Below are 13,976 nucleotides of genomic sequence, written 5' to 3'. Positions count from 1 at the left end.
TTGGTCTGTCATCATCCAATCCAAGCCAGACAAGATTCTCTTCTCAAGTACATTTTTTTAACATAAGCAAAAAAAACACAAATTGAAATCATTTAGTTAATTGTTCATTAAATTAAAGTATGACATTTAACTAAATTGTGTACGGAAAGTGTTTATCCTTGGTCGTGGATTGATTCTACCATAAAAGTAAAGGTGAGTTGTTATTTATAAATCTGTATTTTGTTTCAATTTAAGTATTTTGCTTCCGGCTTTTATTTTGAGAAAATTGTATTTTGTATTGTAAACTGACTGTAATTCAAGTTAATTATGTTACTTTAGGTAAGAACTAGGAGTTATTCACACGGGACCCGCTAGTGGTAAGGAGATCTCTTGGAGAACATGGATTTCTCAGCTTTTACCAAAAAGGTTGAGACTTATCTCACGCCGGAGAAGATCTATTGGTCTATCATCGCCTGTCTCTGGATAGAATATGCTTTCGAACTGTATCTTTGCCTGCGACAGGTTAGTACATAAAACCTGCAAGGAAGAGTAATTGTATTAAGTATTTAGAATAAATAAATTACGTGTTTTCTTATGCAGCGGAAAGTATATCATCAATCGAAAGAGAAGGTACCGAAGGAGCTGAATCTGGACAAGGAGACGTTTGAAAAATCGAGACTGTACGGACTGGTAAGGAAGGAAACCCTAAAGTATGTGGTAATTTAATTTGAGTATCAAATAATGTCAATTTGTTGGTACAGGACAAAGGGAACTTTTCCATGTTTCACGATTTCTATTCAATGTTTGTCTTAACGGTATAATAATACTCAATAAATCAATGCATATCAAATGTGTTTGTCATTTTTGAATACTCACTATTTTACAGGGTCTATTGAGTTGTTCTGGATTGTATAAGGGATGGATAGTCAGTGGCCCGGTTTTGGATTTCTTTAACGTGTGGCCCGTAGGATGGGACAAGGAAATTGGAAAAAGTGTCAGCTTCAGTTTGATTGCTTTGTTGTTCAACAACATTGTAGGACTCCCTTTGTCGCTATATTCCACTTTTGTACTTGAGGTATAAATATTATAATTAGATATATTCGTCACTCGTGTTGAAACTCAAGTCACTAAATAACGGAGTCTAATAATTTATCGATAATAGGAGAAGCATGGATTCAACAAACAGACGCTGGGATTCTTTTGTAAAGATACTGTGAAAGGGATCCTAGTTTCAGCATTAATCACCGTGCCTATTGTTGGACTGATTGTTAAAATTGTGCAGGTGCCTATATCATCATCAGTATTATAACACTATCATTCATTAATTTAATTTGCTAATTACATAATTTTGTATAGCTCGGCGGCCAATTCTTCTTTGTCTGGCTTTGGATCTTTTGCTTCATTGTGTTAATGTTCTTAATGACAATCTACCCACTGTTGATTGCTCCATTGTTTGACAAATACACTCCACTGCAAGAAGGACCACTGAGGACTCGAATTGAGGCATTGGCTGGCAGAATTAAGTTCCCATTGACAAAACTCTTCGTGGTAGAAGGGTCGAAACGATCTGCTCACAGCAACGCTTACTTGTACGGACTCTTCAACAACAAGAGAATAGTTTTGTATGACACACTTATCAAGGGATATGTCAAGGTACGAATTAGTTTAAATCAGTTTATTACATATATAGTTGGTAGAAATGATGTTTTACAAAATTATTTCCTGGTACTTGTAGTCAACTGATGACAAGAAGGACAAGGAAGAAAACGGAGAATCCTCGAAAGCTACTGAAAAGAAGGCTGATCCGGAAAGTGAAGAAAAGGGATGCACCGACGAAGAGATCGAGGCAGTTTTGGGGTACGTTGCTTATTTACACTTGATTATGAAATCTTAATATTAAATACATATTTCATGTAATTATTGCAGACATGAACTAGGACACTGGAAATTGAACCACGTTGTCAAGAACATTGTCATATCACAAGCCAACTTATTGTTCATTTTCGCCCTGTTTGCCATGTTCTATCAAAATTCAACTGTCTATGAAGCTTTCGGATTCCCCAAGAAAACTGAGAAACCAATCTTACTCGGGCTCATTATTGTTCTCCAATTTCTCCTGCAGATTTATAATGCCGTAAATATTCTAGTTTTATAAAATTTCCATAAAAATTTGAAAATTACAATAAGGTTATTTTATAGGCTATGGGATTCTTGATGCACGTTCTCTCCCGAAAATTCGAATTTGAAGCGGACGAATTCTCTGTGCAACTTGGCTATGGTCGCGACTTGAAGGGCGCTCTCATGAAATTGAACAAGGACAATTTGTCATTCCCAATTACGGACCCACTCTATTCCGCCTGGCACCATTCCCACCCTCCCCTCCTCCAACGACTCCACGCCATTGATGATGCCATGAAAAAGTCAAAATAACCATGTTCACAAAAAAATAGAAAAGTATTCCATTCAACATTTTAACTTTACTATATGTACAATCTAAATATCTTCATGTTTCTCCACCTGTTCTCCATACTTTTTAGTAGATAGATTGTGAACCAACCCGTGTGAAACGACCATTGATATTCTTGGTTTGTATTGTATTGTGTATATTATTCTTAAATCTTGTTATTCACAGATTTCCTGAAAATCTATTTCAAACTCGAACCATCGATGTCGTCTTTTAAAAATTCTTAATGTGTGTTAATAGTTTCATCATTTAAGTAAGCTTCAAAGCTCTTGTCAACAACATCGTCACTGACGATTCGTCAGTACTGTTTTAATTGTCAAAAGTCTGAGTGCAGTGATATACGTATGTATAAGTTAAAAAAAAAAGAAATAAAAAATACTATAATTGTTTTTTGAAATCAGTTTTAATCCACATAAAATTTATTTTTTCAGAATTCCTTTAAATTGTACTCTCCTATGATTGCTGCTACTATTGCTACTCGTAATGGTGGCTAAATGCTCGGCAGTCTCGTTCAGTTGGGTAAAAACCGTGTCTATTTTCACTTGACTGGAACGATGCGCACTAATTTTCTCCCCTGGAGAAACTAACTTGGAATACAAGGTGGTCAAATTGGCTAAAACGTCCTTAACTTTTCCGAGCGTTTCTTCATACCTGATTTCCTGGTGGTAAAGACGTTCTTGAATTTGACTCGTTTGGTCGACCAAGGAGGCGACAGATTCTTCGAGGGCTTCTATTCTATGAAGGACATCAACTCCGCTACCACTACCGCCGTTTTTTTCGACGCGATTTCTGCTGCCACTTAGATTGGACGGGATTCCGGGAAGGTGCAGCGTCTGTACCGGAGACGCCGTCACTCTTTGTAGCGTTGCTCGAGAAGTTTTGACAATACTGGTCACCGCGCTGGTGGTCTTGTTTTTTAATTTGGAATTTTCCACTCTGAGCACTTCATTTTCTTTCTTAAAGAAATTATTCTTATTAATTCTGTGGTGGTATTTAAAACTGGAAAGTACAGTGGAATTATGTGTTCGTGTCCAGTTGTCGCGGAAGCTGTGGGGACATTAACATTGTAGGATGGGGTTGGGCGGGGTTTACATAAGATGGGCAGATGATGTGGACATCGAATAACCGTGGGGTCATTTTCCCTCTGTCCCCACGCCTTCGCGGACACTGTGCGTGTCACCTCATTTGCATAAACCTCAACCTGCTCATAATATTATAGGCTTTCCGTACTGAATAAACTCGATGTATATGTCTCTTGTAAATTCGTAAAAATATGCAAATGAGGTGACACCCACAAATAATTCCACCGTATGTACATATTTGCTCGAAATAAATACCTGTAACGCATGAAGCTGCCCCATGACCAAGTCATGCAGCGTGTTAGCGACATCCTGTAACGACGTCGTTTTCAGCGTTGTCGATCTATTCTGCTGCATTATGTCACGCCCCGTTTTTAAAAGTTTGATCCCTTTATCTATAAGAACGCTTTGGGAGCCGGAAGGGACTTCATCCACCTCAGAAGTGGACCCTACTTCATCGTCCAGACCTCCGTTACTCCATTGCGACGAGGACATCGAACTTCTCGAGTCATTATTATTATTATTTGTCGACCTATTTGGCTGCCTTTGATGAATAGCTTGGATCGAGTCATTCTTCGGGATGGTGGTGAACGAACCGCTGCTGAATCTTCTGACTGGAAAGTTATCAGGAACGGTGTGAAAATCAATTTTACTCCGTTCGAGATGGGTGTGCATCCGTTTTGAAGAACTGTTTTGGTATTGCTGCGGTGGGGCGGAGGACGGTCTACCGTTTCCTTGAGGGGAAACATGCTGGTCGTGTTGTGACCTTGACCCTGTCCGAGGTGCTTGAACCTTGTCGCAACTTTGGGATCTTTCGCATCTTGTGTCATCATCCGTGTTTACGGCCGTGTCTTTTTGTTCGTATAAATTTCCGAGTCGTGGAAACGGTTGAGGGCCGAGGACTTGAGACTTGTAGCTGTCCAGGATTTAATAATTGGGTTACACGGAGTTTTAGTGGAAAAACGAAGAAAAAGTTTGATTTATTTGTCAACTAGTGTAGAAGCCCGTCAATTGACGTGCAAAATAGGCCCGTCGATAAGCCCGTTACCCCAACATTAGTGAAGTTAGCCTCTCCTGTTCTCTCTGCAGAGTGGAGAGAGGAAAGGAGAGGCTAACTTCTCAAAAAAGCCACCGACCCAGCCAGCAGCGATACACTCGCCTGCTTTATATAGTTTAGATATTTCGAATTCTATCTGCCATTCGTTTACATCAGACATTTAACATTTAACAGACATTTAAAAGATAAGAAGATGAGAAAGTTGTTACCAAATTTACCTGTCTGGGATTGACACGCTGAGAATTCCTTTACTCTGCGATAAGCAGTTCCACCCATTCTCGACTTGTTGGAGGACGATTTGTGGCAAACTTGGGGGGCTGGCAAGTGGTGGGTTTCTCAGAGTTGGGGGGGATGATTGGTGGTGGTGGCGAGGCTTTGAAGGGGAAGGATTGCTGAGGGAGGAACTAGGATTGCGAGACATTTAGTGGGTGTAAATTGTAAAAAAATAGTATACTTCATTTCATTTTATGGAGTACAAGATTTTTGGTTTGAAATAATTTTGGTTTTGTATCGTTCGAAATTTTATTTATTTTTCGTAATTTTGTAACCATAACCAACAATAGATTTCTATTGTTTTTCTGGAGTGTCTTTGGTCCCTTTGGGGCATAAGTGTTCCGGAATGGAGGAATATTCTTCTTCAATTCCGCCCACGTGACCGAAGTGCATCTGCACTTTGGTGACACATTGCAACTCGTGGATCATTTTGGCTAAATGGAGAATGTCTTTTTCCACGTTTAGAATATTTCCGGTTGTGGTGGTGTTATGTTTGAGCAAAGTTTCCATAATAGTTGCGGTGTAGGCGTCCACTTCTGGAAGTTGGGACTCTAACAGGGTCAAGCGGGAGGTCAACTCGTCAATTTTCTGTTGGGATAATAATTTCAGATGAAGATTTCAATTTTGATTTTTGAACGATGACTAGAGGGCGGATGTGTATTTGCGAAAAATTCCGGAAATATGTATTTAATATTTATGGGAAAATGTCAAAATAAGAAATATGTACAAAAATCGTAAAAATAAGAATTTTTACAAAATTTGTATTTTTAAACGCATTTCTCTGAATTTTTTGTGATCCAATTTCTTTGAGCAAAAAAGTTCGTCTCACATCGTTGAAATGTACGTATTCTTGAAAAAAATACAAAATATTCCTGCATTTCAATGGAAGAAATATTTCAAAATCGAAAAACCTAGATATATGAAACAATACGTAAAATATTTTGAAATTTTTGATCCATGCGAGTTAGGGAACACACCCACAAAGTTTGACCGTCGGTTTTTATCAAATGAAAGCGTTGAAAATAAATACATATCCGCTCTTTATATAATGATGACGATAAATGTGTCCCACTTTCTCCAAATTATTCGCAACGTCTTCCAGCGTAGGTTTACTAGAAGTGGTGGCCATCTCGTCCGATATTTTTTTCACGTCGAGCGACAAAGCTTCCATCACTCCTTCACTTCCGGAAGTGGTCATTTTTGAGGCACATTTATTCGACTGACTTTGAACCGGGGTCTGATAAGCGGATCCAATTCTAAATGTGCTCCAAGAGAGATTTAAAAGGAATTTTAACCCCAGACGAGTTTAGTCATTTATTTTTTATTTTTATTTTTATACGTGTCACAAATTCGACTGAATGCTGCGATAAATTCGAGTTTACTCCGCTCAAGATCCTGCATACGACCCCCTGACGATATTTCTGTCGAAGTCACTGTGCGACACTTATCTGCCTAAGATAACTAACTTTAAACGTTAACCTTACACAATATTTTACAAAATGCCATCATACCGCAGATGAGGCAGTGATCGGTTGTTTGCAATCCGACTGATTATTTCGAGGTATGGCAGAAACTCTATGAAAATGCGTATTTGGAAATGTAAAATTTGGAAATTTAAAATTCGGAAATATTCATACATACGAAAATTTAGGAGTGCCAATGACACACGAGGGAAATTCCACCTTAGAATTCGAACAACTTGGATTTGTCGTCATTTGGTTGTTTGTCGCTTGACCAAACTCGCTCAATAATTGTCTCCCTACGGAAAGTAGTTCTTGTCCCAAATTCTTGAAAAATTGCTTCTCTGGCTCGCCAAATAGGATTTCTTTATTATTGCAACACGCATCTGCTGGGTCTGTGTACATGGTCAGGCTTTGTGAATTATGGGGTCATCAAATTATTCAGTTAAAAATGTGAATTTATTTACCATCCCCATTTCCGGTATCGGATGATTGTACAATTTTGGAATTTACTTTACTCAGATCACTGGGACAATTACATTTGCACTCTGTTTAGGAAATATTTAATAAAATTTTGATAATACATTTTTGCTCAATGAATAATGGAAGCCTGGCAGTTTGGCGAAGAAAAAATTCGCCCTAAAAAAATTCACACCGCATTTTTTGCACAAGGTTATTAAAGTTTGGCGAAAAAACAAAAATGACATGACATGTATAATTTTCGCCAAATGTGGCAATATGATCATTGTTTTGCTATTTTGTCAACAATTTATTTTCGCCAAACCGTCTGTCAATAGGTGTATGTACCATCGTTAAATGTGACTAATGCAAATTTAGCTTGGTCAATTTCGCGAGGAGGCGGACAGTCTGAAATTTCTTGTGGCATAATGACGGTAGGGTGAGGGTGTGGCTGGTCTTCTTTGAGGGGGGCAACAGGCCGGATGGACTTTTCCTCAGGGGCAACAGGTCGAGTGTATTCTTCTTCGGGGGCAACAGGTCGAGCGGGCTTTTCCTCGGGGGCAACAGGTCGAATGGACTTTTCCTCGGGGGCACCAAGTCGAGTGTATTCTTCTTCGGGGGCAACAGGTCGAGTAGACTTTTCCTTGCGGTCAACAGGCCGAGTTTCCTGTTCAGCTCGGGCGACACTTTGGCCTGGCCCCTTGATGACTTCGAAGCTCTGTTCAACTTTGGGGGCATCATGTTCCACACTAGGCGTTGATCCTGATGGTCCTGCCGTATTTTCAGGTGGCGATTGTTTTTCAGTGTCCTCATCACTCTCGTCATCGGACGGCGTTGTATGGTCTTTCTCAGACATGTTGTTATGCTAATTTTCCCTTACATTTAAATTATTATACGACACTATGTATGAGATTATTTACACTCACATAAAAGAAAAGAAAAGAAAATTCAGAAAGAACATCTGAACATAACTTTTATTTCTTAAATTCCACTAAATATAAGTTTGGCAGTCACATCATCCATATAAAAACTTGGGCTAAATTATAACATTGGCGCAAGTTACCAAGGAGTGAAGGATAACCTCAAATTCAAGATGTTTGTCCAGTTACCCAATTTTTATGATAAACAAAAGGGGACATACCTTATTTATAAAAGTTATCGGTGGAGCATTATCACTCAAATATTTACAGTTGATCAAACATTTTAGGATCGAAATTCCAAAAGTGCGTTAATAAATTTATTTTATTGTAGCCAGTGGCCACGGAGGGACTGGTATGAAATCCACGGTTATTTGATGTCCGCATCATCTCTACAGCTTTCGTAGCCATTGATTTACATACTTTTTCACTTTTGTCACCTTTTTTGGGTGACCAAATTCTAAAATTTTGACGCTAATTTGACCCTCTCCTTCCTAGTCACCATGCTTTTCAACGCCCCACCCCGACATGACCCCAACCCCCAGAAGAAGGTCACCTTATCAGCAGGCGAGTTCAAAACGGCAATGCTCCGACTTATCAGCCCAGAACCAAAGTTGCGGCAAGGCCTCCTTATTCCTCGAACGTATGGACCCGTCCTTATCAAAACGAAGGAGGAGAACATGATAGAAGCCATTTTTGAAAGTTGTCTTTTCAAATGTGCCATGAGCTACGGTTTTGGCTACGCTTTTGGCGGTGTCATCGGCCTGTTCTCAACTTCCGTCAACCCCGGCCCCCAACACACCGCACGGGAAGTATTTCGCGATATGAGGACGACGACGATAAGCCATGCGAAAAATTTCGCCATCGTGGGCGCCATTTTCGCTGCGACGGAGTGTGCAATTGAATCTTATCGGGGAAAAAGTGATTGGAAAAACGGAACGAGCGCAGGCGCAGTTACGGGAGGGTTAATCGGGTTAAGAGCCGGGGTTAAACCGGGTCTTATCGGTGCGGCAGGATTTGCCGTGTTTTCCTCCGCTATTGATTATTATATGAGGCAAAGATAACATGTTATCAGAGTGTAGTAATTTTTTGTGTTAACACGATGTAGTTTATAAATATTGATATAATTATTGCGATGAAATTATAGCTCAAATTAATATTTAGTGTTTTGTAAGTTATGCAAAATGATATGTAAATGACTACTTTTTAGCATAATTAAATGGACCGTATAATCTCTCTTTTTCGTACATATGTAAATGAATTATTGCATTTTGCGTAATTGGGCATCTATTAATTGAAGCCGTTCGCTTAATGAGGGTCGATCCAGAAAGTAAAACGTGTATATTGGGTCAAATTCGCCAATGTTGTAGTCGTCGATATTCGTTTTGAGAATGGCCCTCCGGAGGGGATCACCATATCCGAGCTTGACCGCAAATAAGTCCGCTTTTAGGATGCAGACCCTCGCAACTTTTCGAAGTGCGAGGTCCGTGACCTAAACAAAGAAATTTATGGTCAATTATTGCCAATATTGCATAAAAGCAGTGGCCGCAGAAGCCGTGGGGACATCTGAGGACATTAACATTGTAGGATAGGGGAGGGAGGAGTTTATATAAGATGGGCAGATGATGCGGACATCGAATAAATGTGCGGACATTGTCCCACGCTTCCGCGGCCACTGCATAAGAGGTATTTTGCACGTACGAAATTCACCGTGTCCTAGAATAAGAAATTTATAGAGTATGAAAAATAATGTGAAATACACAAAAATATGTAAAATATTTCACCAGAATGTGGTTGAAAACGATGAAAAGTCCGATAAGAATCGGTTTCTTGGACGCTTTTGGAAAGTGAAACGCTTCGTACATCACGGATGAGTTGTAATAGGCTGAAAATGCACCAAAGAAGCAACCCAAGTTGACAAAGGCTAAGAGGACGTTCCACCATAAATGATTTGCTTTCCAGTGCCCTTAAAAATTGAGGAACGAATAGATTTTTTAGAAAAAATTATTCAAATTATTGTGATTACAATGCCTCCCAGCGTATACTCTCAGATTTTGAAAAATTAGTGTTAATCGATCGAAAATTTAATTAGGATACAATTTTCGAAAGACAAGATCTCCCAATGGGCACGTTTGGCAGAGATATTCGCATCCCAAGAGGAAACAAAAAAACCTACAGTGCAGACTCCATATAGCCCGAGTCAGGGGCATAGTCCCTGACTCAATAAGTCAGAGCCCGCTTCTAATTTTGTTTCCGAATTGACCGACATAATATCACCAACTTCCGCGTTGTGGATGGTTAAAAGTTTATTAGATAGTTTCTACCATTTGGTACCAAATTTTTGAATTAGTTACAAATCATGTGCCTTGACCACCATGACCAGTGGGCTTCTTTAACATCCTGAAGTTCTAAGCTGTATGCATGTGCTACCCAGCAGTGGTTTTCACTTTTTCAGCCTCCATATCAAATTTCAGCTCAATATAACGATTTTTAAAAATCAGTATGGGTCACCCCATAGGGTCACTCTGGTTGCACTTTGCTCACTTTTAACTTCATATTCTTTAATTAGAAGCCATTAAGTATAATTGTGCCGGATTTCAACTTTTTAAAGCAATTTCTAAAAATCGGTATGGATCACCCCATAGGGTCGCTCCAGATAAAAATTTTACCAATATCATCTCATATTCTTTCATTAAAACCCATAAGCAACCTCTCCACCAAATTTCAGTTGGATATGATGGTTTTGAAAAATCGGTATGGGTCACCCGATAGGGTCACTCAAGATGAAAATTTTTCCAACTGGAAGTCATTTTTATCTATTAGGAGCCATTAGCAACCTCTGTACCAAATTTCAGCTCTCTACAACAATTTTGAAATTTTGGTACATAGTACCCCACCCACTCCGATGACCCCCACCGGTCAACCACTGGACCGATCACGCCCATCTTCGAACTCGTTTCCTAACTTTGTCCAATATGTGTATGGTAAAAATTTCAGGTCAATCGGTTCAGCCGTTTTGGCTCTATCGTGCCGGACAGACAGACAGACAGACAGACGGACGGACATGACGGTTCCATAAGCCCTGACTCGGGCTAAAAACGCGCAGTAAGTTTTGAAAGTGTAAAATTTGTCAAGTTTAGGGTCCATTTTCTCCTCTTCGGATGCAAATATCTCTGCCAAACGTGTCCATTGGGAGATCGTATATATCCTTCGTAAATTTCATCTTAATTAAATTTGTGATCGATTAACACTAATTTGCTCAAAATCTGACAGCATACGCTGAGACATCTCCATTTTTCGCACCCATTTCATGCGCCACCAAGGCCACAATCTCCTCTTCCGTGCACCCCACCCCTCTCAAATCCTGTTCGGCTTGAATTTCCGCCCTCGTTTGAGGGGACGGGTGGACCACGGCATTTTCACTGGCATGCTCGATCAAATACGTTCTCAGAAAGTTGTCTGAGAGGACAATTCGGTCAAACTCGACGAAATACGTCAGCGTGTGTGCCGTTCTGTTGGATTCTCGCAATATGACGACATCTTTAAGTGGAAAGCCACATTTTTCTGCAAGTTGAGTCAACCCACGTCGCAACGGTCCTTCCGGGAGGGACACGTGCTCGTCGAACAGGGGAAGAATCCATCTTGGGTATAAAACGATAAAAAATGCCATCATGAGGAGAGACACGGCCCAAAGGTACCAGTAGAAGTGGGGCGTCACCTTAATGAAAGGATTTGGGATTATTACTTGTATAATATGTGCAAATTTTTGCATAATTTGAGCCCAGTGTTTCGTTTCTTGCGGATTTGCTACAATGCTTGCACAGCAAAGTAAGAAATGCAAGAAACGCGTGGTGCAAGAAACTGGGAGAAAGTGCAAGAAATATGGGCTATCTAGCCACGCGCCGTATGCAGTATCGCGACCGGAAGTGGTTTCTTACGCCACGCATTTCTTGCAGGTCAAAATATTTACCAGCAAGAAACCACTTTCTCCCCGTTATTTCTTGCACGTGGTTACTTTCACCCGTTTTACCTATGCATTTTTTCAACTTACTTTCACAATGTAGACTACAATCGTTCCTATTGGGAGACCAATCATGACTTCGACAGCATTTATTTTCAGTTCATCCTTGATGAAAAATATGACGGATTGATGATTAAATCCGTGATATTGCTCCACAACGAAGGTATCAAATGCTCGAATCGGTGTGTCGAACACGTTGAAGAAAATGGTGGCGATAATGATGAAAATTATGGTCCATCCAATTTCCTGGTCCCAACTGGCCGGCCAAATTCCTAAAACGGTGAGAATGTCGCCACTCCAATTCCACAAAAGGTAAAGGGCGCCTTTCCCAATGTAAATCTTTAAACAAATTTTAATGAACAATTAAATCTTGTTAATTTATCTACGCAGTACTCGGTAGTTTATCAACAAATGGTCAAAATCAGCACATTTTTAATGATTTATTGCCTCTGGGAATTTATTTGAAAATTCTGTACTACAAATTTGTAGAGCAGGAGGGAGTTACCAATTTTTCAAAATTTACACTCCAGATTTTGACCGTTTTTGAAGGAGAAGATCTCAAGTTTAAGAAACCTCCAGAAAAATTTGAACTCGTCGAAACTGACTTCAAAAACTCACCGTCATTCCATTAATCAACTCACTGACTACAAATTTGTCGTCCAGAATTTTAAAATAAATTCCCAGACATCAGAAATGTTTAAAAACGTGCTGATTTTGACCATTTTGGTGATAAGTCATCGCGTCCTATGTTAATTAACTGTGTTTAATTACATAGTGAACGACCCCCAGAATGTACGCGTAGCATCCGATTTTTGCATAATGTTTGTGTAAACGATACGTCCTGGAACGTTCAAATCTCTCCGCGGTGACGCCTTGACCCCTGAAAGTGGTAGGAATTTCGGTGCAATTCCAGTCTTTGTAGATCTAAATGTTTCGTTCACAAGTTTTTAAATTAGAATTTTTTTTCAAGATTTCGTATTCGAATTTCGAAACCGACCTGCAGAAAGCATATCAAAACGTCGATAAATATTCGTAGGTAAATCCAGCCAAATAGAATTTTTCCCAGTTTGAAAGGAGCCAGCGTGGTCCATTGTTCCCATGTTATGATTTCCTTAAATGATAACCGATCTTCGGAAGTGTCGACCATTTTGCTCAAAGGTTTTACATTAGGTTTAAATTCAAATTCAGTCATAATTTACGTGTCATTATGAATTTATGATTTTTGTTTCATGTTACAAATTAAAATTAATTATGTATCGCATCACGATTGCTTGACTTTAAGTATCTAGGTAACGTTAGTCTCCCTTAACGGTTGCGACAAATGGTCGAGTTACAAATTAAAAATTCATTTTAAAATCGTTGGTTCAAAAAGGGCGTTTGAGTCTCCAACTACTTTGACCTTTAAGAACTTTTGAACGGGCAGACATAGAGACTTAATTCTTAAAGATGAAATCATCGTAATTTTTTGATTGATTTTTTAAGCTAAAAATCTCGAGGGTACCATTTCGAAAATTAAACTTGAAATCTCCAGTGAGCCCGAGTCAGACTCTGTGGTTGTCGGTCAAACCAACCATTTTCCATGAAATTGTAATGTACCAAAAGCATTTAAACTTGTGGAGTGGCATATTTTTGAAAAATCTGTATGGATCAAGCCCTACGGTCTCACCCGTTCTGAAAATTTCAGCTCAATCGGTTCAGCCATTTTGGCTATCGTGTTCCGGAAGGACATGATAACTGATTTAGGCGAAAAAGACAACAATTTTGCGGAGCCTTTTAAGATGGCATTATTCTGAGAGCAGGACTCGTAATGAACGATGTGCATATAATTTTGTGATTTATTTTTGGTATACAAACCATTACAAAACACGAACTTAATAAACTCGGAAAATTTTCCTATTTTAATTCATATTGTTTGTTACGATTAGTTTTACGAGATAACAAGACGCAAGACGGACAGACGGACATAACGGGTACATAAGCCCTGATTCGGGCTAAAACCCTAAATTTAGTTAAATTTTTCACCAATGCATAGTATGCATTGCATACTATGTATGCACGTGCATAATACAAATTGTATATTTGACAAAAACTGGCGTAAAGTGCATTAGTAAAATGCATTTGGTACAGTAAAATTCTATGCAAAATGGTCGGTTTGACCGATAACAGCGAGCTTGACTCGGGCTCGTAAAGGCTGCACACTGGAGATTTCAAGTTCAATCTTCGAAATGGTACCCTCGAGATTTTTAGCTTAAAAAATCAAGCTAAAA

At 39.3% G+C, this 13,976-nt stretch overlaps 3 protein-coding genes and 1 long non-coding RNA gene across 4 annotated transcripts; 2 read left to right on the top strand and 2 right to left on the bottom strand.

Moving 5' to 3' along the window:
• Window positions 1-45: 45 nt before the first annotated feature.
• LOC110853987 (CAAX prenyl protease 1 homolog) lies at window positions 46-2,840 on the top strand. Its single transcript, XM_022102370.2, has 10 exons — window positions 46-192; window positions 319-501; window positions 580-669; window positions 741-794; window positions 866-1,054; window positions 1,142-1,261; window positions 1,336-1,632; window positions 1,715-1,836; window positions 1,906-2,113; window positions 2,179-2,840. The coding sequence occupies exons 2-10, from the start codon at window positions 379-381 to the stop codon at window positions 2,407-2,409; spliced, it is 1,434 nt and encodes a 477-aa protein (XP_021958062.1). The 5' UTR covers window positions 46-192; window positions 319-378; the 3' UTR covers window positions 2,410-2,840.
• Window positions 2,841-8,191: 5,351 nt separating this feature from the next.
• LOC110854189 (mitochondrial import inner membrane translocase subunit Tim22-like) lies at window positions 8,192-8,752 on the top strand. The gene has a single exon (XM_022102591.1). It carries the CDS (start codon window positions 8,192-8,194, stop codon window positions 8,750-8,752), a length of 561 nt encoding a protein of 186 aa, XP_021958283.1.
• A 197-nt stretch (window positions 8,753-8,949) lies between these two features.
• Window positions 8,950-11,934, bottom strand: LOC118436576 (CAAX prenyl protease 1 homolog). The gene is made up of 5 exons (XM_035854968.1): window positions 11,740-11,934; window positions 10,992-11,406; window positions 9,473-9,654; window positions 9,390-9,404; window positions 8,950-9,180 (listed from the first exon to the last, which is right to left on the bottom strand). Exons 1-5 carry the CDS (start codon window positions 11,782-11,784, stop codon window positions 8,950-8,952), a joined length of 888 nt encoding a protein of 295 aa, XP_035710861.1. The 5' UTR covers window positions 11,785-11,934.
• Window positions 11,935-11,963: 29 nt separating this feature from the next.
• On the bottom strand, window positions 11,964-12,820 carry LOC118436626. The gene is made up of 3 exons (XR_004835599.1): window positions 12,707-12,820; window positions 12,481-12,633; window positions 11,964-12,048 (listed from the first exon to the last, which is right to left on the bottom strand). It is a non-coding gene; the product is annotated as an uncharacterized LOC118436626 (long non-coding RNA).
• Between the last annotated feature and the right edge of the window lie 1,156 nt (window positions 12,821-13,976).

Source organism: Folsomia candida, unplaced genomic scaffold (assembly GCF_002217175.1).
Source record: "Folsomia candida strain VU population unplaced genomic scaffold, ASM221717v1 Fcan01_Sc009, whole genome shotgun sequence".
Taxonomy (NCBI): domain Eukaryota; kingdom Metazoa; phylum Arthropoda; class Collembola; order Entomobryomorpha; family Isotomidae; genus Folsomia; species Folsomia candida.
This window is presented reverse-complemented; position numbering and strand designations above follow the sequence as displayed.